Source organism: Peromyscus maniculatus, chromosome 8 (assembly GCF_049852395.1).
Source record: "Peromyscus maniculatus bairdii isolate BWxNUB_F1_BW_parent chromosome 8, HU_Pman_BW_mat_3.1, whole genome shotgun sequence".
In the NCBI taxonomy this organism is placed as follows: Eukaryota; Metazoa; Chordata; class Mammalia; order Rodentia; family Cricetidae; genus Peromyscus; species Peromyscus maniculatus.
This window is the reverse complement of record NC_134859.1, coordinates 54,291,332-54,316,555: the sequence shown is the minus strand read 5'-3', so window position 1 is coordinate 54,316,555 and position 25,224 is coordinate 54,291,332. Positions and strand designations below refer to the sequence as shown.

Below are 25,224 nucleotides of genomic sequence, written 5' to 3'. Positions count from 1 at the left end.
ATCATCTTCAACCCATGTCCAACCTGGGTCTGGAGTCTCTCAATCCCAGTCACTACCTCTTCACCCGTAAGACCCCAAAAGCTAAGGTCAGTGATGTGGATTCTGGAGCCAGAGCAAGACCAAGCCAGAAATGCATGCTGACCTTCCTGGGTTCTAGAGGCCATGCTGAAAGAACCCTATTTTCTCCCCTGATGATGGCCCTGCCTGTGCCCCAGGCCCCAGATAATCCGATTAAACAGCCTGCCCAGACTCCAGCTCCTAGCAGGAACAGGTCCAGCTTCAAGCAGCCCTGCCTAGCCTCCTGTGACTCAGGGCTTAGGAGTGGCCCAACTCTATCAAGCAACCAAGTAGCTGGGCATGGAGAATTAATGCAGCAATTTCCAGAATATCATCTTCCTGACACAGAATGAGAAGCTAAGAATACAGAATAGCCAGGAAGCAGTACAGGTCAGTCCTAGAGACCCAAACAGACCACAGACTGGGGACAAATAAGGCATGGGAACCACAAGGCCATTGGATTTTTTTATTCTCTTTTTAAATACTGTACAGTGAAAAATAAATACGCCTTCTCATCCACCAGACAAGGTTATTCCCCCCACTTCCCTGGGGGACCTTGTCACCCCCTTCATACACACCCCTGGTTCTACTCCAGAACCTTCCCCATGCCTCCCACCCACAAATACCCTCACTATCCCCGTCTTCCACAGTGATGAGGCCCCAGAAATGGGGGGTACAGGATGGGAGGAGGGATAGCAGGGGAGCCCCCCTGAACTGTCAAATCTGGGTGGGTCAAGGAGCACCCCCACCAACAGGCGGAGAATGGGGGTGTTCAGAGGTCGGGGCATTAGAGGATAAAGGCACATCCAGTCTGATAGGGAAGGGGAGGCTCCCCTCACCCTGGGGGTTGGGTGGACAAGAGGGAGGGGGTATGACCCTGTTACACACCCCTCCACTAGCTCCTGGAGGTTGGGGGGGACCCAAGCTGCTGTGCCACCCCCCTCCCCCATAGATAAGAGCAGCTCCAGCGCAGGTCAGTTGGACCCATGAGGGCCATGGTGGTGGGCAGCAAGCGAGATGGAGAAAGGAGGGATGTGGACTGGAGGTTTTATGAAACCCCATTCACCAAACTACCCAACTCCAAGGGGGCAGAGAGCTCCCCGTTCTCCGAGGGGCCCTTGGGAAGCTTGCTGACAGAGTCACCCTGAAGAGGAAGCAGGAGGAAAAGGAAAAGAAAGCAGTCCATCAGTACACAAAGTGTAGGCATTCCTTCTCACTGCAGACACATGGAGACCAGGGCTAATTCCCTCATCTCCTTGTGCTCTAGGCACTGTGAGCCTTGCCTTCCATTCGCAACCAGCTCTGCTCTAGCCTGGCTTGACCTGAACTCCACCACATACAGCCTGGCAATTCAACAACTCAGGTATTTCCTACACAAGTTTTCTGTGTCCCTGCCCAAAAATAAAAAAATAAAAAAATAAAAAAAAAAAAGAATGGGGTAAGCTGTATCATGACTGCCAACCTTCTGTCCTGAAAGAGAATCCTCTGAGGGTTTCGTGCATTCCAGAGGTGGCCGCTGGCGGCTCTGAGACTCTGCCCGTGAGATATAGTCTGCCACAGTCACTAGGAAAGGCAGAGAGGGATCAAGACTTTCAGGAACACAGGGATCCATCTCCACGGTTCCCACTGAACCCAACCCTGGTTTCCCTAGAGCACCAAGCATTCCATCCTTAGCTCAGGGAAGGCTCTGATCCCGCAATGTCAGCTGACCTGGTTGGCGGTCTCCGCTGATGGACCCATCAGTTCGATTACCACGATTGCGGCGGCGGCGGCTGCGATTGCGGCGCTGGGGTCTCGATTCCTCTTCTGTGGAGTAAAGAAAAGTCACCCACCCATCCTCTCATTCTTCATTCTTTCTCAAGACACCTAAGAATCCGGGCTCGCCCCTCACCCAGGCCATTCTCTGTCATGTTAGGACCATCAGACTCCAGGCCTCCATCCATGACAGTCCTGTCTTCATCAGTACGACGGCGGCGGGAACGGCGACGTCGGGCACTTGCTGGAGGGGGTTCCCCAGGCTCTGAATCCACTGGGGGCTCTGGTTCAGATGTGTCCAATAGGCTGTAAGGATTACTGTCTGGGTCCTTTAGCACTGAGGAGAGGAAGGAGGGACTGGGGTCAGGTGACAACTATTTTCTCCTGTGGGCTCACATACATGACCCCAGCCCTCTGATAACCTGAGCTAATAGATGACGAGTTGTATCTTGAGGTAGGCCGGGGAACAGGTGGGGGTCCCCTTCCCCGGCCCCCAATCGGCCGCCTCCGGCTTTCTTCTCCACGGCTTGGGGGATCTCGGTCACCGGGTCCTGCTCGATTAGGCTCATCTCTCTTTTCTGACTCTGTCTCAGAAGCCGTGGATGGGTCTGAGCTGGGGCCTGAGGGCACAGAAGGGTTTAATCAGGGCCACTGGTGCTGCCCTGCGAGTTCTACCACCTCCTCCAAACCAGACTCTTCCCGTCACTCACAAGCACCCAAGTCACTGCTCTCCCCAGGCCCCCGCCGCCCCCACCGCTGTCTCACCATAGGCAGGACCACCAGTCCTCCGGCCTCGGCCCCGGCCCCCATAGCTGCCCCCGTATGTCCGGGTCGTGTGCAGGGAAGAGGAGGAGCTCTCATCTGTAGTATAGCCAGCCTTGTCACTGCCGCCACCGCCACCCCGTCCACTCCCAGGAGGGCGAAAGCCCAGCCCAATCTGCCGAAGCTGTTCATCAATTTGCAGTCTCTCCAAGCGAAGCTGTTCAACCTCCTGGTTGGAAAGAAGACAGACAACACAGAGAATGAAAATGAGTGGACAGTCCACTTCCTTCATGCTTTTCTACTCATTGGTCCCTGTGTAGCTAAGCTTTTGGGATACAAGAAGGAAGACAAAGGCTTAGAAAGAACAGGATGAACCAACAGTCCTGTTCTACAGAAAGGCAGCAGGCAGGCCAGCCCCAAAGATGATATGCAGGCAGCCCCTCCCCCCTCGCTCCCCCAGCCTGTCTGACATGGGTACCTGCAGGTAGGAGAGGTGGTACTCCAGCAGTGCCTGGGCATTGCTGATATTCTCTCGGGTGCCAACAAATATGAAGGGAACCATTCCCTAGAGAACAGAGCAACAGAAAGAGTACAAGTCAGTTAGCTGTGATGGTACAAATAATCTTAGCACTCAGGAGACAGAGGAGGAGCAGGAATTCAAAGCTATCCTCAGCTACACGGTAAAGTTAATTAATTTCAAGCATAACTATGCTACATGAGATTCTGTCTCAACCCATTCCCCCCCAAATGCCAGGCATGGTGGCACACGCCTTTAGTCCCAACATTGGGGAGGCAGAGACAGGCAGTATCTCTGTAAATTGAGTTTAAGGCCAGCCTGGTTCACAAAGTTAGGTCCAGGCCAGCTAGGGCTATATAGTGAGCTCCTGTTCAAAAAAGAAAAAGAAGAAAAAAGAAAAAGATTGGAAAGTTAAGCCCACTCCTCAAAAGGACAACAGGGTCACAGTCTACTAGGGCTATGTTCTGTGCTCCACCCTTTAGAAGTCCCCAGTGCCTCCTATTTCTAGAAAACAATTTCTAGGCCTCTGTGCCCCATACCTCCTCCCTGGGGTTCTTCTTGTCATTATCACCTTCCACACGAACCCTCACCACACCAGACTTATCCACAATCTCCTGGATCACTTTCCCATTCTTTCCAATCACTTTGCCTAAATGGATAAAGGAGGAATTAGGCTTTTAATTTTTGTTGTTATTGTTGTTAAGGAAATAAAAGTAAACGTCTTCTACAGCCCCTTCTCTACATATATTGCACTTAATTCATTCTCCTATTTCTAGGAATCTCATAACCTCTCCATGGGATAAAATGCTACCTACGATCTCCACACATTTATCATTCCCTTTTTCTCATTCCTAGGTCAGACTATTTATTCTGCCCTTATGAAACCAGAAGTCCACAGAGTAACATCAATCCTAGTCACATGCCTAACACTGTTTTCAAGACCCTGCCACCCGGGCCCAAACTATTCCTTTCATACACACACACACCCAAACTCACCAACCAGGTTCCTGGGTACTTGTACAGAGTCCTCAGAAAACTCCAGGTAGCTGCGAGCTTGTCGGCACGCCTCTGGCGTCTATAGAAAGAGTAAACTAAAACAGAACCTGGATCTCCGCCATTCTCTAACGTTGGAGAAATAAGCTGCTACCAAAGTCAGGCAGGGAGGTCACCACAGCTCAGACTTGCTTTCCATCTTACCCTCTATCCCCTCAGTCCCCCCAAGGAACCAAAAGACCCATCTTTGGCTGACCTCCCCATAGATGCGGAAAGTGCAAGTCTCTTCACCCAACTCAATGGCAGTCACTCCTGGCACTTTGCGGGCCTGCTGGATGTTGGCACCATGGGTCCCAATTGCCAGACCCATCAGGTCCTCTCTGACTGTAAACTCCTCTTGGAACGCTGCTGCCAACTGCTTACTTGTCTGAAAGGAAAAGGCACTGTGAGATCATGGTGGTGGAATCTCAGAATACACGTCCCAGGTGGCTAATCCTTTGTATAGTTTAAATAAGGGAAAAAGTATGAAGAAAACCAGGACCACCCGTGGTCTGCTAGCCACTGAGCCCTGCACAGAAATCTCAGGCACTTTTAAATACGAGGGCTTATGGGCAGTGATTAACTAATGAGGGCAGTTTGAGCTAGAAGCCACCAAAGTTCTAGATTTGGCTCTAACACTAACTGGATGAATGGTCCTTAACAAGACACACCCTCTGTGCCTCTGGTCTATCACCTGACAAGTCCTTACAGCTGGCCTACTCACTCGGAAGTTAGTAAGAATACTACTCCTCCTTTGAACCCTTCCCACTCTCAGGAGTTCTCACTTTTCATTAATAAATCAGTGTTTATTCTGCTTTAAAAAAAAAAAAAAAAAAAAAAAAAAGAGGGAGGGAGAGTGAGACAGACAGACAGACAGACCAACTAGCAGACCGGCAGTGGCGGTGCACACCTTTAATCCCAGCACTTGGGAGGTAGAGGCAGCAGGATCTCTGAGTTCGAGGCCAGCCTGGTCTACAGAGTGCGTTCAAAGACAGTCAGGGCTACAGAGGAAAAACCCTGTCTTGAAAAACAAAAACAGAAACAAAGACTAGCAAGAGAGTTAAACAAGGCTGACATCCAAGTGGCTTCTTAAAATTCTTCTGCGTATGAGTGTTTGCCTACATGCTCCAGGCCTATGTTCAACCCCTGGCATCAAAAACAAACTACTGGGCAGGAGTATGATCAAAACACTGTAGGAAATAATTAAATAAATAAATTGCTGGGCATCAGGTGGCAGAGGTAGGCAGATCTGTGAGTTCGAGGCCAGCCTGATCTACATTAAAAAATTCCAGGACAGCCAGGGCTACAGAGACCCTGTCTCAAACACCAAAATAAATAAGCTGCCTATGAGTGCTTGCTACACACACATATTTTTTTTTAACCATTACATGATCAAATTCCTATTGTTTTGATTTAATTTTTTTTTTTTTATTTTTATGTATGAGTATTTTGCTTGCATGTCTATCTGTGTTCCGTGTACATGCTTGTTGCTCCAGGAGGCCAGAAGAGGCATAAAACCCCCTGGAACTGAAGTTAAAGATGGTTATAAGCTGCCATGTATGTGCTGGGAATCAAACCCAGGTCCTCTGCAAGGGCAACTGGTGCTCTTAACTTTCTAGTCAAATAATAGGTACATGTCACTATGCCCAGCTGTCCAGTTCTTCTTCAGATGGGGTCTCACTGGGCTGGCCATGAACTAATGCATTCAAGCAGTTTTCCTGCCTCTCCTGAGTATCTGGGCAGAGTCAACTGTTATATGCACAGTTTCTCATACTCTAGGCAAATGTTGTACCACTCAGCTATAGTCCTAACAGTTATTTTAAAACACTGCCTTTTGTAGGTCAGTGTTCGAGAACTTGCCTCAAGTGCGGAAGGCTCTAGATTTAGTCCCTAGCAAAGAGATAAAAAGAAAGGGGTTGGGAGAACAAGAAAAGGAGTGTTAGCTGGGTACAGTGGTACACACCTTTAATTCCAGCACTAGGAAGGCAGAGACAGGTGGATCTCTGAGTTTGAGACAAGTCTGGTCTACAGAGCAAGTTCCAGGCCAGCCAAGGTTACACAGTGAGACTATGTCTCAATAAAAAAAAAAAAAAAAGAGAGAGAGAGAGAGAGAAAGAGAATGTAAGGAATATCAAGTATGCAAGCTTTCCTTTCCTTTCCTTTTCTTTTTTTGTTGTTGTTGAAGACAGGGTCTCTCTACATAGCCCCGATAGCCCTGGATGTTCTGGACCTCTATGTAGAGATTCACCTACCTCTTCCTCTCAATTCTGAGCAAGCACTTCGTACCTATGTCTAACTTCAATTACTCAGGGCTAACAAAGAATGTTAACAAAGAAAGAGAAAGCCAAGTTCTAGGAGAAAAGAGTATTCTACCCTTTGTTAAAATCTGCTTATGGAGCTGGAGAATTGGCTCCAAGGTTAGGGAAAGTCTAGTAGAGGACCCAGATTTCATTCCCAGCATCTATCTGGCAGCTCATAACCACCTTTCAACTTTAGCCCCAGGGGATCTAATGCTCTCTTCTGACCTCCATAGACACCATGGATGAAGGCAGGGAAAAAACACTCAATACACATAAAGTAAAATACATTTTTGTTTGTTTTTGAAACAGGGTTTCTCTGTGGCCCTGGCTGTCCTGGAACTTGTTTTATAGATCGGCTGGCCTCGAACTCACAGAGATCTGCCTGCCACTGCTTCCAGAAAAGCATGTGCTACCACATCAGGTAAAATAAATAAATAAATGAATATATATACATTAAATATTTATTCATTTATGCACTTTATGTATGTAAGTGTTTTGTCTGTATGTACATTTTCTCACCAGAAGAGGGCATTTGATCCCATAGGACTACAGTTAATAGACTGTTGTGAGCTACCATGTAGTTGCTGGGATTTGAAGTTAGAACCTCTGGAAGAGCAGCCAGTGCTCTTCCCTCTAGCCCAGGCAAAATAAATCTTAAAAAAGAAAAAAACCTGCTCATTTGGGACTGGCAAAGACATGTTTCAAGTGGAAGGAATGGTGACTTTTCTTTTTTCTTTTTTTTTTAAAGATTTATTATGTATACAGTGTTCTGTCTGCACGTATCCCTGCAGGCCAGAAGAGGGCACCAGATCTCATTACAAATGGTTGTGAGCCACCATGTGGCTGCTGGGAATTTAACTCAGGACCTTTGGAAGAGCAAGCAGTGCTCTTAACCTCTAAGCCACCTCTTCAGCCCAACTTTTCATCTCCCAGTTCCCTCAGCAATAGCCCTGGAGAAGACTGCCATAATACACAATTTGCATTGTCTCAAAGAAAAGCCTCCCCAAAGGATCAGTTCACTTGATAAATGGAATCAGAAATCCAATTCAATCAAAACACACACACATATCTTATACTCATTTAGAATGGTTTAACAGCCAGGCATTGGTGGTGCATACCTTTGATGCTAGCACTCAGGAGGCAGAGGCAGGAGGATCTCCATGAGTTCAGAGGCCAGCCTGGTCTACAGAGTGAGTTCCAGGAGAGCCAGGGCTCAGAGAGACATTGTCTTGAAAAGAAACAAACAAAAAGACAAGCTGGGCATGGTGGTACACACCTTTGATTCCAGCACTTGAGAAGCAGAGGTAGGCAATCCCTTTGAGATTGTGGCTAGTCTGGCTTGCACAGAGTTTCAGGCAAGCCAAGGAAACCAGTGAAACCCTGTTTCAAAATGACAACATTGCAGGGCAGTGGTGGTGCATGCATTTAATCTCAGCACTTGGGAGACAGGCGGGTGGATCTCTGTGAGTTTGGCCAGCCTGCTTTATATAGCAAGTTCTAGGACAGCCAAAGCTATATAATAGAGAGACCTTGACTCAAAAAATAGACAGACAGACAGATAGAATGTACTTTTGACCAGATATGGTAGCACATCTTTTTAATCCCAGTACTCAGGAGGCAGAGGCAGAGGCAGGTGGATCTCTATAAGTTCACAGCTAGCCTGGTTTACAGAGTTAGTTCCAGGACAGCCAGAGGTACACAGAAACCCTGTCTTGAAAAACCCAAAACAGAACATGATAAAACAAGGTCCTCTGGAGAATGTAAGATCAAACAGCTAATTCAGGACTAATGACCCAGTAGCCTTTCTCTATGTTTCAGAAACACAAGAAGATAAGAAAGGAAAGAAGAACATTATTTAGCATGAGAATGAGCAGCCAAAACTTGCCTCTAGGTGCTTGGTAGCTTCTTCATTGCGGGACATAAGCAGCAATTTGGTGCGAAGGCTTCGAAAATGCATATCACCCAGCAAAGACGCCCTCTTCACAGGGGCTTCTGTGGTTGACTGGGAAGAAATGAATAGAAGGTCTTAAAAGCAAAATACACCCAAGGGGGCATCAGAGACTACGCAATGCCAGAGTCCCTGAAAGAAGGCAGGTGTCAAGAATGAATTTCAGCTGAGCCATGGTGGTTCAAGCCTTTGACCTTAACACTTAAGAGGCAGAGGCAGGCGGATCTCTGTGAGTTTGAGGCCAGCCTGGTCTACAGAGTGAGTTCCAGGACAGCCAGAGCTACACAAAGAGAAGCCCTGTCTCAAAAAGCTAAAAAATAAAATAAATGAAGTTTAAAATAAGGTGTGGTAGCACATGCCCATCACCTCAAAACTAGGGAAAGCAAAGCAGAAAAACCATCACAAACTCCAGTGCAGATTCAGCTACACAGTGAATACCAGGTCAGCTGGGGTGGGGGTGAGGGTGGGGGGTGGCGCACACCTCGTCTCAAAGGAACAAAAGAAATGAGGTAGGCTGCAGGAAAATTACTGTCAGTCACTAAATATTGACAGAAGCCATTTGACAATAAGGAGCAAGTACAAGGGAGAGTTATTCAGTGGGGTTTTTCCCCCCTTTTAAAGATTTATAGGGGGGGGGGGTTAGTGGTGGATGCAGCAGGTAGATCTCTGTGAGTTTGAGGCCAGACTGGTTTACATAGTAAGTTTTAGGGGGAAAAAATTATTTCTATGTGTCTCTCTCTGTGAATGTTATGTGCACATAGGTGCAAAAACCTGAAAAGGGTGTCAGATGCCTTGGAACTGGAGTTACAGCTGGTTGTGAGACACATGGAAAAGGCAGAACAGGAATTCCCAGGGCTGGCTAACTGGACAGCTAGCCTAACCAGAATTGGCTTGCTCTGGGTTCAAAAAAAAAAAAATACTCTGCCTTGTAAAGTGTAGTGATTGAGACAGATACCCGATACCAACATTTCAGGCTTTCCCAGCCCCTCCTCCCATGGTGTGCACCTATATACATGCAAATACACACACACACACACACACACACACACACACACACACACACACACACACACAGATCCTAACATATCTAAAGCTAGGGTACTTGTCTAGAGCACACAGGTCTGTGAAGAACATGGTTTGATCTCTCACATTGGGAAAAACACAAAGGGGGAGATTAAGATATACATGAGGGAAACTAAGGAAGGGTCAGGAGTAACAAAGTCACCAGTAGGTGTGAGCAGTCTAGCATATAGACTTTTGCAAGTTTCCAGAGGGAAAAGGAGAAACTGTTGAAAAGGCCAATGTTAGACTCAAGCGTGAAAACTCACCAGAATAAAGAGCTCGCTGTTCGTGATGTTGAGAAAGATGCAATTGGCCCCCAAGGCCTTCTTGAACTCTTTATGGACGTTTTCATTGGAGCAGCTGCAGAAGAGCAAAGTATTCATGACGGAGCAGGACGAGGGTCAAGGGGCAAAAGTAGGGAGGAGAAAGTAAGCAGGATAGAACCACTGGTTTTTGTTGGTTTGGTTTGGTTTTTCAAGACAGGGTTTCTCTGCGTAGCTTTGGAGCCTGTCCTAGAACTTGTTCTGTAGACCAGGCCGGTCTTGAACTCACAGAGGTCCGCCTGCCTCTGCCTCCCAAGTGTTAGGATTCAAGGCGTGCGCCACCAATGCCCGGCTGTTGTTTTGTTTTTTGAGACAGGGCTTTCTCTGTGTAACAGCTCTGGCTATCCTGGAACTCACTTTGTAGACCAGATTGGGATAGAACCATTGCTAAAGAATAGGGATTTAAGAAAACTATTTTTTATGATTATAAATGTTTGTTTAAAAAGGTAAAGTGCAAATGTGAATTTAACAAGAAGTTGTAGATTTTCAACAATGTACACAAACTCCTTTGTTACAAATAAATATTTATGCTTCAAAAAAAAAAAAAAAAAAAAAAAAAGAAAACTATTTTAAAAAATAATCAGAGCAGGGCATAGTGGCACACACCTTTAATCCCAGCACTCAGGAAGGCAGAGGCAGGTGGATCACTGTGACTTCAAGGCCAGCCTGGTTTACACATAGAGTTTCATGCCAGCCAGAGCTTGTGTAGTGAGGCCCTGTCTCAAAATAAACAAAACAAAGAGAGAAAGAAGGACAAAGATGAAAAATGGAAGGGGTACGGGTGTATCATGCAAAAAGGTTCTCACAGGGCCAAGAGATGAACAGCAGACTGAAGAGTGGGAGACCCGGAAGAAATAAGGACAGAGGCTGCCAGAGAACCCCCAATTTCCAACCTTCCCAACACTCACGCCTCTCTGAGATCTTCAGGCACAGCCATTGTAACCTTGAAGAAGCTGCCTTTGGTTGCAAGGGGATTGGGATTAACAGGCCGAAGTCGTTCCAGGGTGACAATCTCATTGTAGGTAGCATCACAGGCAGCATACTCAATGACATAGAACTGGCAGGAAGGAAAAAGGAAGTGAATGACCTGAGCATTCATTTGCCAACTTTCCAAGAACAAAACACTTTCAGGAGTTCTCCAAAGGGCCTCAGTCACTCACATCTCCCTTCATCATCCGAACCCGGGCCAGCCACCAACCACAAGGTTCCTGTTCGTTGGCTCTCGAATAAACCTGGAAAAGTTAGAAATAAAGAGACATAGCACTGAAGACTATTCAAAAACATCAAGAATTGGAGTAAGCAAGCCGGGTGTGGTAATGCACACTTTTAACCCTAACACTCGGGAGGTAGAGACAGGTGGATCCCTGGGAGTTTGAGGCCAGCCTAGTCTATAAGAGTCAGTTCCAGGACAGCCAAGTCTGTTACACAGAGAAACCCTGTCTCAAAAAACAAAAACAAAACAAAACAAAAAGCAAACAAACAAAAAGAATTGGAAGCTGGGCAGTGGTGGTTTAATCTCAGCACCTGGGGGATCTCTGAGTTTGAGGCCAGCCTGGTCTACAAAGTGAGTTCTAGGACAGCCAGTTCTAGGAGAGCTGTAACACAAAGAAACCCGGGGGTGGGGGGGGTGGGGTGGGGGTATTGGAGAAAGCATTCAGATACTTGAGAAGCATTCCTAAACCCACAAAAAAGAAACCAGAGCCGGGCGGTGGTGGCGCACGCCTTTAATCCCAGCACTCGGGAGGCAGAGGCAGGCGGATCTCTGTGAGTTCGAGGCCAGCCTGGGCTACCAAGTGAGTTCCAGGAAAGGCGCAAAGCTACACAGAGAAACCCTGTCTCGAAAAACCAAAAAAAAAAAAAAAAGAAAGAAACCAGAGTAAGGAAATACTAACTGAAAAATATGAGGTCACTGAGTTTTATTTTATTTTCCTTGCACAGTGGGTAAGAGCTCTCCAAGTCTGATGACTTGAGTTCAATGTCCTGACCACCACTTGTGAGCTGTGGCACACTCATGACACACACACACACACACACACACACACACACACACACACACACACACACACACACAAACAAAAAACAAAACACAGAATCCTGAGGGGAAAAAAGGCAAATTGACACTGGAAAGGTGGACTTCACAGGCTTTACCTCGACCTCATCTCCTTCTGTGATCTCCTTATTATAGTCAGCTGGAGGTGGTAGTCGGACGTCCCCAAAAGGAATCTGTCTCTCACTTTGCCAGCTACAAGACAAAAGTGACATGAAAGCTATTCAGACTGATGTAATTGTCCACTTCTTACAATGGGGTTACTCCCTTGCCAAGACCCCGTTTATCCTTCCTGGCACTCAAAGAGTCAAAACAACAGGCTCTGCTCCAGTGGTCTCTTATCCCTTGCTGCCCACTACCAAATGCCTACAACTTACACCAAGCTATCTTTCCTTTCCTGGAATCCTCACCCAAACTCCCGGCTCCCTGCCACCCGCAGGCCTCAGCAGCCCCGCTTTCTCACTCTCCTTTTAGGACTAGTGTGCTTGTCTATTCCTAAGGTCTTACTTGTTTTCAAAGAAGATGGTGACAGAGTCTTCATGGACATCCTTCACAAAGCCCTAGAAAAAAATTTAGAAAAAAAAAATGTAAAAAGCATTAATGAAAATACATTTAACCACCATCTCAGCCATCAGGAAGAGAAATCAGAAACCTTTAAAATTAAGAGGTTTAGCAGGGGATGTGAACAGTCTAAACACAGCAAGGAAGATGTATTGGAAAAGAATATAAACAAGAGAAAGGAAACCATCCTGATAAAAATATAGAAATAACTTGGGGTAAGAACAATGCAGAACCTGCACCACATCAGCCTGGAAACTGGTGGTCTCCTCGGGGTCCAGGTTACTTCCCCATCTATCTGCTACCTGGTGTGCTAAGCAGCTTGCCGGAGTTCAATTAAAATACCAGAAACTTCCAGCAAGCTAAGACAGTGTACGACTGGACTAGAACACAGAGGACATCAGGGCAAGAAGTGAGAAGAGTTTAACTTGCAGGGACCTGGCAAATTTAGTCCCCAGATGCCCAAGTCCTTGGAGAATAACTGGAACACTGGAGTTCTAAATAATAAGCAGTTTACCGAAGAAAAAACTAGAATTGAACAGATGTCATAATTCTGGATGGCAAAAATAACTACTGAATCTGAAAATAAAATATGTAGAAGACCCCAATCTTGAGATCATGACAAAAGGAATCATTAAACAGTTGCTTATTTCCTAAGAAGCCAAAACTGTATATTCAACCTACAGTCTTCAGTTCTTCTGTCTTCTTTCCCTATTTTTCACACAAAGATTTCTAGTTTTGACAAAGTACAATTCTTTTTTTGTTTGATTGGTTTTTTGAGAAAGGGTTTCTCTGTGAACAGTCACGGCTTATCCTGAAACTCACTGTGTAGAGCAGGCTGGCCTCGAACTCAAGAGATCTGCCTGCCCTCCTGAGTGCTAGGATTAAAGGCATGAGCCGCCACCACTGCCCAGCTCAATTCATTATTTTTTAGGAACTATGCTTCTTGTTTCATATCTAATGAACTTCTGGAACCTAAATCCACTAAATTTTGTATGTGTTTTAAATTACACATTGTATATATGTGTATCATGTGTATGTGAACACATGCATGCTTCTGCCACCACATCTTGTGGAGGTCAAAGGACAACTTATGAAGTTGGTTCCCTTCTACCATGTTGGTCCTGGGATCAAATTTGGGCCTACAGGCTTGATGGCAGATACCTTTACCCACTGAGCCATCTCCCTGGCCCAAGTTTTTTATTTAGCATTTAGGTATGTAACAGATTTTACAGTAGCCCGGGCTGGCCTCAAACTCATACGCAGCAAAGCCTTTAACTTCTGATCTTCCTGTCTGTCTCCCACATGCTGTGGTGACAGGTGTGCACCACCATATCCTATTTGGTGCTCAGAGTATTTTATGCATGCAGTATCAACTGCACAATACTCCCAGCCCCAAAATTGCTTTCAGTTATTATACATTACTTTGTACTTCCTGGTTTTTGATAAAAGTGAAAAGAAAGTTTGGAGAAAGCATAGTGCTTTTTCAACAAATGGTATTAGAAAAACTGGACAGCCAGACAAAAAAATGAACTTTGATACCTCATATCAGATACACAATTTACCTCAACAATTTTAAATGGGGGTGGAGAACTGGCTCATCAGTGAAGACCACTTGCTACTCTTGCAAATGACCCAGGCTCACAGGCTCGCACCGATATGGGTGACTCACAACCACTTCTAACTCCAATTCCAGAGGACCTGACCTTGTTCTGGCCTGTGCAGGCAGCAGGTACACATGTGGTACACATGCAGGCAAGCATTCATATACATGAAATTTTCAAAAATAATTTTAAAACATTATGTTATTATTTTTCATTATATGTGTAGGTGTGTGGGTCTGCTTGCGGGTATGGGAATGTTGAGTGCAGGTGCTCAAGGAGGCCAGAAGTGTTAGATCCCCTGGAGCTGAAGTTATACAGTTGTGAAGCCCTGATGCAGGTGCTGGAATTGAACTCCGGGCCTCAGGAAAAGCAAGTGTTTTTAACTGCTGAGCTGTCTCTCCAGTTCTAAAAAAGAAAAAATAAATTGAATGTATCATAAGCCAAGCATGGTGAAGTACACATATAACCCAGCACTCAAGTTAAGGCAGAAAGAGCAGAATTTGGACAGGCGGTGGTGGCGCATGCCTTTAATCCCAGCACTCGGGAGGCAGAGGCAGGCGGATCTCTGTGAATTCGAGGCCAGCCTGGGCTACAGAGCGAGTTCTAGAACAGGCTCCAAAACTACACAGAGAAATTCTGTCTCGAATAAAAAAGAAAAAAAGAAAGAGCAAAATTTTAGGGTCATCTTTGGTAGAGGCACCTGTGAGCACCAGGCATACAAGCAGTACACAGATATATATGCTGATAAAATACCCACATACAGGCTGAATGCAGTGGTGCACAGCTTCTGTAGTCTCAGAATTTGCGAAGTAGAGGCAGGTGGATCTTTGTAAGTTCAAGGACAGCCTGGTCTACATAACAAGTTCCAGGCCACCCAGAGATACATACACAGTAAGACACTGTCTCAAAAAAATAAAATAAAAATAAAAAATTAGTTGCTGCTGGGTGTTGGTGGTGCACATCTTTAATCCCAGCACTTGGGAGATAGAGGCAAGTTGACCTTTGCAAGTTTGAGGCCAGCCTGGTCTACACAGCAAGTTCCAGGACAGTCAGGGCTACACAGAAAAACCCTATCTAGAAAAAAAAAATTAGTTGCCAGGCAGTGGTAGCACATGCCTTTAATCCTAGCACTCTGAAGGCAGAGGTAGGAGGGTCTCTGAGTTCCAGGCCAGCCTGGTCTACAGAGTGAGTTCCACAACAGCCAGGGCTACACAGAGAAACCCTGTATTTATCAAACAAACAAATAAATAGGGGGCTCTGGCGAATATAGTTTAGTGGTGGTGTGTGCTTAGCATGTACAAAGCCTTGAATTCAATCTTCACATCAAAACCAGTAAGAAGGCAGGTGCTTCTAAAGGCTAACAGGCTCAAGTACCAACCCTGAGCATAGGAGCTGGGATAGTGGCAGAGTTTAGGAGAAAATAGACCAATAGTCTCTAGGGAATGCACAGCTCCCACCACACAGACCAGTCAACCACCACTTCCTGTACTGTTCTTCCTTTATATTGGGAAAAATCTAAACCTGGATTTCGCACCAGATACAATCTATTTTGGCTGTTTTGTGTAAAAAGTCTCACTATACAGCCCTGGACAACCTGGAACCTGTTATGTATACCAAGTTGTTATATGGCCTTGAACTCACAGAGATCTACCTGCCTCTATTTCTCAAGTGCTGGGACTGCAGGCATATGCTAACATGTCCAGGTTTGTGTGGTATGTGTATGTATGTGAAAACCAGAAATCCCTCTATTGTAATTTTTGAGATAGAATCCTTCACTGAACTTGGACTGACCAATACACCCCTGGGTTTCTCCTGTCTGCCTGTCAGTGCTAAGATCAGAGTTTTGCTGCTACACCAAGCTACTTATGCTGGTTCTCGGGATTCACACTCAATTCCTGATGCTAGTGTAGCAAGAACTGAGCTGTCTCCCCAGCCCTACTACTACTACTTTTTTTTTCCCTTAAAGATTTACTTATTCATGTAGGCAGTGATAGCACACGCCTTTAATTCCAGCATGCAGAGGCAGAGGCAGAGGCAGAGGCAGAGGCAGAGGCAGGATGATCTTTGAGTTCCAGCCTGCTGATTTCCAGAGCAAGTTCCAGGACACCCCGGACAAGTTATACAGAGAAACCCTGTCTCAAAAAGCAATGAAACAAAATAAGATTTGCTTACTTAATCTCAGTGTTAGGCCTGCGGGCATGTATGTGCACCACTGTGTCCCTGGTTCCATCAGAGATCAGAAGAGGGTGTCAGATCCTTGGAACTAGAGTTATGGACAGTTGAGAGCAACTATATGGGTGCTTGGAATTGAACCCCAGTCCTCTGAAAGACAAACAAGCGCTCTAAACACATAAGCCATCTCTCCAGACTGCTGCTGCTTTTTTTTTTTTTTTTTTTTTTTTTGAGACAGTCTTTCTTAGAACCTTACTATTGCCCAAGTATGGACTAGTTAAGACATTCTGGCTTGGTTCTTAGCATACTTTTAAAAATACATTTCCTCGCAATGTCTATCTTCTCTTCATTCAGAATCAATGCCCATTCCTGGAGTCTCTACATGGTAACTCTTCCAGAGCACTTCCACTGGTCAGTATTGGCCTGGTCCTGCTTCCCTTTGGGTTCTTTAGCTTATTTGAGACAGGATCTCAAGTGGAATTCACTATGTAGGTGAGGATGACCACGAACTCCTGACCCACCAGTCTCTACCTCCCAAGTGCTAGGATTACAGGGATACGTCACCAAGCCTAACTTTTCATCAAACTCTATCCAAATGTCCATCCCCAAGAATTTGTCCCCCAAGGTGAATGTAGATTTATTAAGGAAAAGTGGGACAGAGAGGCCAGGAATGGTGGCATACACTTCTAATCCCAGCACTAAGGAGGCAGAGGCAGGTGGATCTGAGTTCCAGGCCAGCCTGATCTATACAGTGAGTTCTAGGCCAATCAGGGCTGTATAAAGAAACTCTGACTTTAAATGAATGAATGAATGGCAAAGCACTCATGCAAGGGGGAGAGGCCCAAAGTCTTAGGAGATTAGCAAGGTACTTAACATTATCGGAAACATTCGAAGGAGAAAAAAAAGTAGAAAAGTGATATAATCACTTGCTTGCCTCTTAAATAGAGTTTCTCACTCTTTCACAAAGGCTGTGTCTAAGACTCTAATTCTCTACCATGTTGAAATTGACCCACAGAGTAGCTAAGCTCAGAAGAGAATCCCCCTTCTTCTGCAGTATAACCCAATGCCACTTATCCTTACACCTCCAGCACCATTTTACCTTAAACTACTTTCCAGAATAAACTCTCTTCCCAACATCATACTCCAGTTCCACCTCTGCCTCTGAATTCTACCCATTCACTTCAGATACAAGGTTTTCTCCGGAGGACAACAGTTATGGAAAGGAACTCCAGGGTTCTGTTTGGTCTATGCCACCGGGGAAATAAGCCAGTGCATAAAATCTGTTAGAAAACCTTCTCTATCCAGATGATCTGATTCAAAGGCTATAGCACTTCCTGGCTTAGCTTTCTGGGCTTAGCACTGTGAGATGAATAAAGACAGCTCTTAAGTTTCTAGACTTCTGTTTCTTTAAATAAAAAGATATGAAATTAACCTCCATCTTCACCCTTGAGAAGAAAAGGAATTCTAGGAGAAAAAGAGCCAATGCAAAAAAACATGTTTTGAAGCTGATGATGTCCCTTAAGAAAAGAAGACTGAGCCAGGTGGTGGTGGTGGTGGTGGTGGTGGTGGTGGTGGTGGTGGTGGTGGTGGTGGTGGTGGTGGTGGTGGTGGTGGTTGTGGTGCACGCCTTTAATCCCAGCACCTGGGAGGCAGAGGCAAGAAGATCCCTGTGAGTTCAAGGTCAGCCAGGTCTACAGACAGTTCCAGGACAGTCAAGGCTACACAGAGAAACCCTGTCTAGGAAAAAAGAAAGAGAAAGAAAAGAATGCTGGCTGGTCAGTGGTGGCACATGCCTTTAATGCCAGCAGTGGAGAGGCAGAGGTAGGAGGCCAGCCTAGTCTACAGATCGAGTTCCAGGACAGCTAAAGCTACACAGAGAAAGCCCATCTTTAAAAAAAAAAAAAAAACAACAGCAACAACAATAAAAAACAACCCACACATTATGAAGTTGAGGTTGGTGATATGTACCAATCCTAGCACTTAGTAAGTAGAGGCAGTAAGACCAGAAGTTCAAGGTCATCCTCAGCTAAAAGCCAGCCTGAGCTACACCTTAAGACAAAAAAGGAAAGTTTGCTAGTATAGTTATAAAATAACTCAGATCTTAGATCTGGTATCTACCCCAGAAAAATCAAAATAAAACAGACTTCTGGGAGAGGAGAAGGGGATCTCCCCAGATTTACAGATCTAAAAGACAGGTTAACACTCTTTCTTTACTCACACCAAAGTTTGCTGAGTCATGAATATTAATCAGCAAGTTTGGAAGATAAGCAATTACATTACATTGAGTTTAAGAAATATTAGTGCCATTGTAGGGATTGTTTTACCTCAGGCATGGAGCAGAAAGTGCTGAAGTGGCTAGAGTACAAGAGTTACATTGCCAGCCTTTTTATTCAACTGTTACTCTGTATCAGAGAAACCTACCCGCTTCACTCCAATCTATCACTGCCATGGCCCACAGGTAAAAAGGAAAAAAGTCCAGAGACTTTCTGTTGGAAACCCATCCATGTAACAAAAAATATACCCCTTCCCAACCACTTCAGACGTTAATCTGACCTAAGCACTGACCTTTCCTGGCTGTGCGTGGCTCCCACGCCTCCTGGAACAAAAGCAAGTATCTAATCTTGATCTCATGCTCAATTTAACAATCTTTTTCCAAATTGGGTGTGTTGTAGATGATTTAAATCCCAATACTCTACAGAGACAGATCTATATCCCAGTGAGTTCAAGGCCAACTTGGTCTACACAGTGAGTTCCAGGGCCACATATAGAAAGATCCTGTCCCCCCAAAAAAACAAGCAAAAGAAAACAAAACAAAAAAACCAACAACAAAACACTTTTGTTGAAATTCAAAATTGGGGGGTGAGAAGGATACAGATGAAGGCTAAGATATATCAAGGAAAAAAGAACATTTTATGAAGGGTACTTCTTTTTTTGTTTTTCCTTTTTTGAGACTGGATTTTCTACTTCAGCCTTCCAAGTACTAGGATTAGAGGCATGGACCACCATACACAGCCTAAGGAAGACTGTTTTAACAAGTGCAATACAAGTCTGAGGAAAAGAGCATTAAAACATATGGCCAGGTAGTGATGGTGCACACCTTTAATCCCAGCACTCAGGAGGCAGAGGCAGGTGGATCTCTGAGTTCAAAGCTAGCCTGGTCTACAGAGTTACAGACAGGGCTACACAGAAAAATCCTGCCCCGCCCCCAACAAAAACATAAATGCGTCCCATCAGAACCCGAAAGGAATTAGAGACTTTTGTCACAGAAAACATAAATGTTACAAAGGCATTCTTCCAGTCAGAAGAAAAAGTACCAAGAGTTAGGAGAGTGAGGCAGGTGCCGGGGGTCAGAATCTGCCTGGAGCCTTTTCAGCTATGAACCACAGGCGGACATCAGTGAGGATTACACAGGAATACAGAAATATCAAGATAAAGCCCAAGACTTAACTGAGAGGATACGCTAAGCCTAATAGATATGTATACCCACAGGCACTGGGTAAAGAACTTGATCAAAAAAGGCAGGCTAAATGGCATGGCACTTACAGTGGAGTAAAATACAACTTATCAGTGGGAGTGGGGGCAGAAACCATCTACAAGGGCGAGCACAAGTCCTTTTCCAGCTACAAAAAGATACAATTTCGTAGTGGTCAGAGAAAGTAATTTCCAAGGGCATGAGAAAGCAGAAAGGTCTGCTGGGGTAGGGGGTGGACCTGAGGAGATCAGAAGTAAAAGGTGGCTCATCTAACTTACCTGGTGCTATGAAAATTCCTTTCTCTCCAGAGCAAAAAGAGTAAGGAAGGAATCAAAAGTTTCTGGGACAATTCCACACATAAAAGTCAGAAGAGAGCTAGCAGTGTTGGAGGCAGAGGCTATGAGCTCAAGGCCAGCCTGGTCTACAGAGCACAGAACAGCCAAGGCTACACAGAGAAACCCTGTCGGGGAAAACCAAAGTCAAAAGACGTTCAGAACTCCACCTATCAGATGATGAAAAATACCTGGGAGCAAGGAGAGTCAGACTTAGTCTAAATTGGGGATAAGACTCAGAATAAGACTCAGAACAGATCCAGAATGTGGCATGGATGTATGGACAGAAAGAAGGAAAAGACAAAAGGTCTGATCTAGTATGGTGGTTCAAGGCTGTAATCCCAGAACTTAGAAGGCTGAGGTAGGAGTACAGAAGAGTTCAAGTTTAGCCTGGGCTAAATACTGAGAGCTACATATCAAGATCCTGTTCCAAACCCCACCCCCGAAACAAATCTTGGGCAAAGAAAAGCTGAAATTAGCAATTCTGAAAGATACTTTTCTCTCTCCAGAAAGACTGTCAACAAGTAGAAAACTGTTAGAATAAGAACAGAAAGAATCTTGTTGAGACACCCTTTTAATGAAGCTTAAACTTAAGAAGGCAATAGAGGAATGACCTAAATGTATCTGGAGTCCAAGAGATAAAGACGAATCCATCCCTGGGTTGCTGGTTTGGGGATAAAGGTGTGGTGGGGTGACAGACTTGTCCAGCAAACCTACTTTTATGGCTGATAAAACCTGAGACCAAAGATGCTCAACACTACAAACGGGTTCTGACCATTTCTTCCTAGGCAGGGAACAAGAACACAGGATCCAAGTTGAGTCAATGGTCTAGAGCCCGCAGGCAGGAGCCTCCCTGCAGCCCGAAGACCTAATGTGGGACAGTGGGCCTTCCCAAGGGGTCATGCAGGAAAAGAAAGACTCTCCCATGTGCTTGGGCCGGGGAGAGGCTGGGATTAGGAGCTCGAGGATCTCCTCCACTAAGACACAAGCCAAGTCAATCAGAAGCCGGGCACAGGGGTTTGTTTCTCCGGAGGGACCAGGGGTGCCCATCCACGCGCAGTCCTGACCCGACGGTCACGCTTCAGCTGAGGGTGAACGCAGGTGTCACCGCAGGCTCCAAAATAAGAGCACGAGGGTCAACTCCCACGGTCTCCCCGGGAGGGTTGCGAGTGGGAGCGTGGGTCGGAGGTTCGAAGGGTCAGGACCGAGCTCCCGAAACTCGATCCCCGCGGCACTCTTCCCTGCCTCGGCGGGGGGAGGGGGGGGAGGAGGGTGTCCCGGGGCGACGCGCCGCCTCACCTTGTAGAAGGCCCCGTTGGAGCCCCGCACCTCGACGGGCAGTCCCGGCTCCACATCCCCCCCGGAGGCCAGGCCGCCCATGGCGCCGCCGCCACCAGCACCTCCGACCGCCCCGGCAGCGGCTGAAGCAGAGCTCTGAGTGCGGGCCGGGCCGGGCCCCCGGCGTCTCCCAGGAGGAGGAGCCGGAGGGGGAGCCGCGGGGGGCGGGAGCCGGGCCGGCCCCACGGCGGCCCTGCTACAGCCGACGAGCAGGGGGCCGGGGCCGGGCCGCTCCCCGTCCGCCGCCGCCGCCGCTGCCTTGGTCTCCGCCACCGTGAGAGGAACGGCCGCCGCCGCCGCCGCCGCCGCCGCCTTCGTCACCTCAGCTTCCGCCCGCCGGCGCCCCCGCTGCTGCCTCAGTCCCGGGACCCGCTGCTGCCGCTGCCGCTCCACGGCCTCCACCTCCCCCTGCCGCCGCCGCCGCCGCCGCCGCCGCCGCCTACTGCGCAGGCGCACAGGGCACCCGCCCGCCGCGCGCGGCGCCCGAGGGCCAGGGCGCAGGCGTCGAGGCTGGCGACCCAGCTCCGGCTCGCCAGCGCGTCAGGGCTTCCACATTCTCTTCCACTCTCTCACGCCCCCTCCCGGCCGCCGCTCTGCGCGTGCGCAGAAGCGGGCGGACGCTCCCGCCCCGCCACCCCGAGCTTCCACTGTCCCTGTCCCTTCCTTTCCCCGCCCCACAACACTGCGGCCGGCCAATCCGGGGAAGGGAGGGGCCGCGCCCGCTCCACCGGATTGGACTTCCGCCCCCACCGAGGGAGCCCCGCGGAGCCGGGGCAGTTTAGGGATGGGCATGCGCCGGAATGACTGCTTGGTCACTTTCACCACCTTTGTCTTTCTTGGTGCACACACTCCAAAGTGGGGGGGCGGGGGGGGGCGGAAGGGAAGGAGGGGGGGGAGCCGAAAGGCTAAGATAAGTTGCCCAGTGCGCATGCGCTGGGCGTTGGTGTCCATGCGCATGTGTTGACTCTCTGCATCTATAGGAGATTCAAGAGTCACGGTTCTTGGCTTGAGTAGTTTTTTTGTTTTTAAAGTTTTGTGAGACCGGGTCTCTTGTGTCCTAGGTGGACCACGAACTCACTAAGGTGATGGGGAACGACCTTGAATTCCTGAAACCTCCCGAGTAAAATGACAGGCAACCCTGTCACTGCCATGCTTGCCCTAAGTTGATTCTAATATTCCAGGAAATTCAAGGCCATATTGAAAAGAAAATGCAACATGATCTGATGCTGAGGAAATTCAAAACAGGAAAATTGTCATGGAGAAGAAAAAAAAAAAAAAGCCTGGCCTGGAAGATGGTTCAACTTATAAAGCCTAACGACTGGGGTTCAATTCCTGGACCCACGAGATGGAAGGAGATGCTCACCTCCTGAAAGTTGTCTTTTGACCATCACACGTGTGATATCACTCATGTTCACCCACACATGTAACACAATAAATTTTTTTTTAAGTAAGAATAAAAAGGAGGGGGGCTGGAGAGATGGCTCAGAGGTTAAGAGCACTGGCTGCTCTTCCACAGGTCCTGAGCTCAATTCCCAGCAACCACATGGTGGCTCACACCATCTGTAATGAGATCTGACGCCCTCTTGTGGCCTGCAGGTGTACATGCAAACAGAGCACTATATATACAATAAATAAATAAATCTTAAAAAAAAAAAAAAAAGAATAAAAAGGAACAACCGGGTGGCACAAACCTTTAGTCCCAGCACTCAGGCGACAGAGGCAGGTGGATCTCTATGAGTTCTAGGCCAGTCTGGTCTACAGAGAGTTCAAGGACAGCCAAGGTTTTATAGAGAAACCCTGTATCGAAAAATAAAATAAATGATAATAATAATAAAAAGGAACTGTGATATAGATTTGTACGTGTTTGAGTTTGATCCATAGCACAGTAAATAAACCAAATTTAAATCAATAAATGCAGTAAAATGGAATGTTATACTGAAAAAGAATCTTGAAGACATTAGTAAGATATAACAAAGAGGGATGGCGAGTTGGCTCAGGGGTTAAGAGCACCGGCTGCTCTTCCAGAGGTCCTGAGTTCAATTCCCAGCACCTACATGACAGCTCACAACCAACTATAACTCCAGTTCCAGGGGATCCGACACCTCACATAGACATACATGCAGGCCAGACACCCAATACACACAAAATAAAAGTTAAAATAAATTATTTTAAAAATTTAAAAATGAAAAAAAGATATAACAAATAATGTGTAAGAGAGAGAGAGAAAGGCAGAGAGCACTTTTAATCCCAGCACTGAGGAGGCAGAGCCAGTCAGATCTCTGTGAATTCAAGGCCAGCCTGGTCTACAGAGCGAGTTCCAGAAAAGGCACAAAGCTACACAGAGCTTGTCTTGAAAACAAAAAGAAAAAGAAGAAAGGCAGAGATACAGAGAGGGTTTCTTATATCCCAGGCTGGCCTCAAATTGCTTGCTATGTAGCCAAGAATGGCTCTAAATTTTTTTTGTTTTTTGAGAGCCAGAATCTCTCATCAAAGGATGAGATGGCATTGAACTCTCTCTGTAGTTGACCTTGAACTTCTGAACTTTCTGACTCCACCTCCAGATACAGGCTTGTACAAACACCCTGTTTCATGTGGTGCTAGGAATGAATATGGGGCTTTCCCCTGGTAGGCAAGCACTCTCCAGATGAAGCCATGTTCTCAGCCCAAGAAAAAACTTTGTTTTGTTTTGTTTTTCTGAGACAGGGTCTCTCTACAAGGTCCTGGCTGTCTTGGAACCCCAGAAATTTTTTTAAAAAATAAAAAATGAATTACTGGGCTGGAGAGGTGACTCAGTGGTTAAGAGCACTGGCTGCTCTTCCAAAGGACCCAGGTTCAATTCCCAGCACCCACAAGGCAGCTCACAACCATCTATAACTCCAGTTCCAGGGGATCTGACACCCATGGTAAAACTTCAAAATGCACATAAAATAAAAATAAGTTTTAAGGGCTGGAGAGATGGCTCAGAGGTTAAGAGCATTGACTGCTCTTCCAGAGGTCCTGAGTTCAATTCCCAGCAACCACATGGTGGCTCACAACCATCTATAATGAGATCTGGCACCCTCTTCTGTATACATAATAAATAAAATCTTTTTAAAAAAATGTTTAAAAATAAATAAATTTTTAAAAATTAATTATTAAGACCTAGAACTGAGGCTGGTCATGGTGTCACACACCTTTAATCCCTGCCCTCTGGAGGCAGAGGCAAGTGTATCTCTGGGTGTTTGAGGCCAGCCTGGTCTACAGAGTCCCAGGACATCCAGGATTACACAGAAAAAATCTGTCTCAGGAATACACACACACACACACACACACACACACACACACACACACACGACCTAGAACTAAGGTTTTGTTTTGTGTTTGGAGGTGTTTTGTTTTCCCTGGCTGGTCTGGAACTCACTACGTAGAACAGGATGGCCACAAACTCAAATAGATCCACCACCTGCCTCTGCCTCCCCAGTGGATTAAAACGAGGTACCACCAGTCTGGCAAATAATGCTGACTTAAATTAATTTGAAATTTTCCAGGCATGGTGGTGCATAGCTTGATTCCAGAACTCTAGAGGCAGAGACAGGAAGATCTCTATGACTTTGAGTCTACCCTGGTCTCGAAACCCCCGCCCCCAAAAAAAAGCTGAATCACAGTAGGCAGAGGCAGGTGGGTCTCTGTGAACTTGTGATCACCCGATCTACATGCAGTTTCAGAGCAGCCACACATATGTAGTGATACTGGCTCAAAAAATTTTTTTCTGGTGCTGGAGAGATGGCTTAGAGGTTAAGAACACTGGCTGTTCTTCCAGAGGTCCTGAGTTCAATTCCCAGCAACCACATGATGACTCAAAACCATCTATCATAAGATCTGGTGCCCTCTTCTGGCATGCAGAAGAACATATATGCAGGCAAAACACTGTACACATAATAAATAAATAATTTTTAAAAAAATTAA

The 25,224-nt window shown here is 46.5% G+C and overlaps 1 protein-coding gene across 1 annotated transcript; it reads right to left on the bottom strand.

The window, feature by feature from the left end:
• Positions 1–509: 509 nt before the first annotated feature.
• Fxr2 (FMR1 autosomal homolog 2) lies at positions 510–21,472 on the bottom strand. Its single transcript, XM_006973442.3, has 17 exons — positions 21,241–21,472; positions 12,311–12,363; positions 11,905–11,998; positions 10,917–10,988; positions 10,665–10,813; positions 9,700–9,793; positions 8,309–8,425; positions 4,341–4,511; positions 4,088–4,166; positions 3,631–3,740; positions 3,053–3,139; positions 2,578–2,803; positions 2,235–2,432; positions 1,949–2,149; positions 1,768–1,863; positions 1,520–1,620; positions 510–1,201 (listed from the first exon to the last, which is right to left on the bottom strand). Exons 1-17 carry the CDS (start codon positions 21,319–21,321, stop codon positions 1,106–1,108), a joined length of 2,025 nt encoding a protein of 674 aa, XP_006973504.1. The 5' UTR covers positions 21,322–21,472; the 3' UTR covers positions 510–1,105.
• Positions 21,473–25,224: the final 3,752 nt, after the last annotated feature.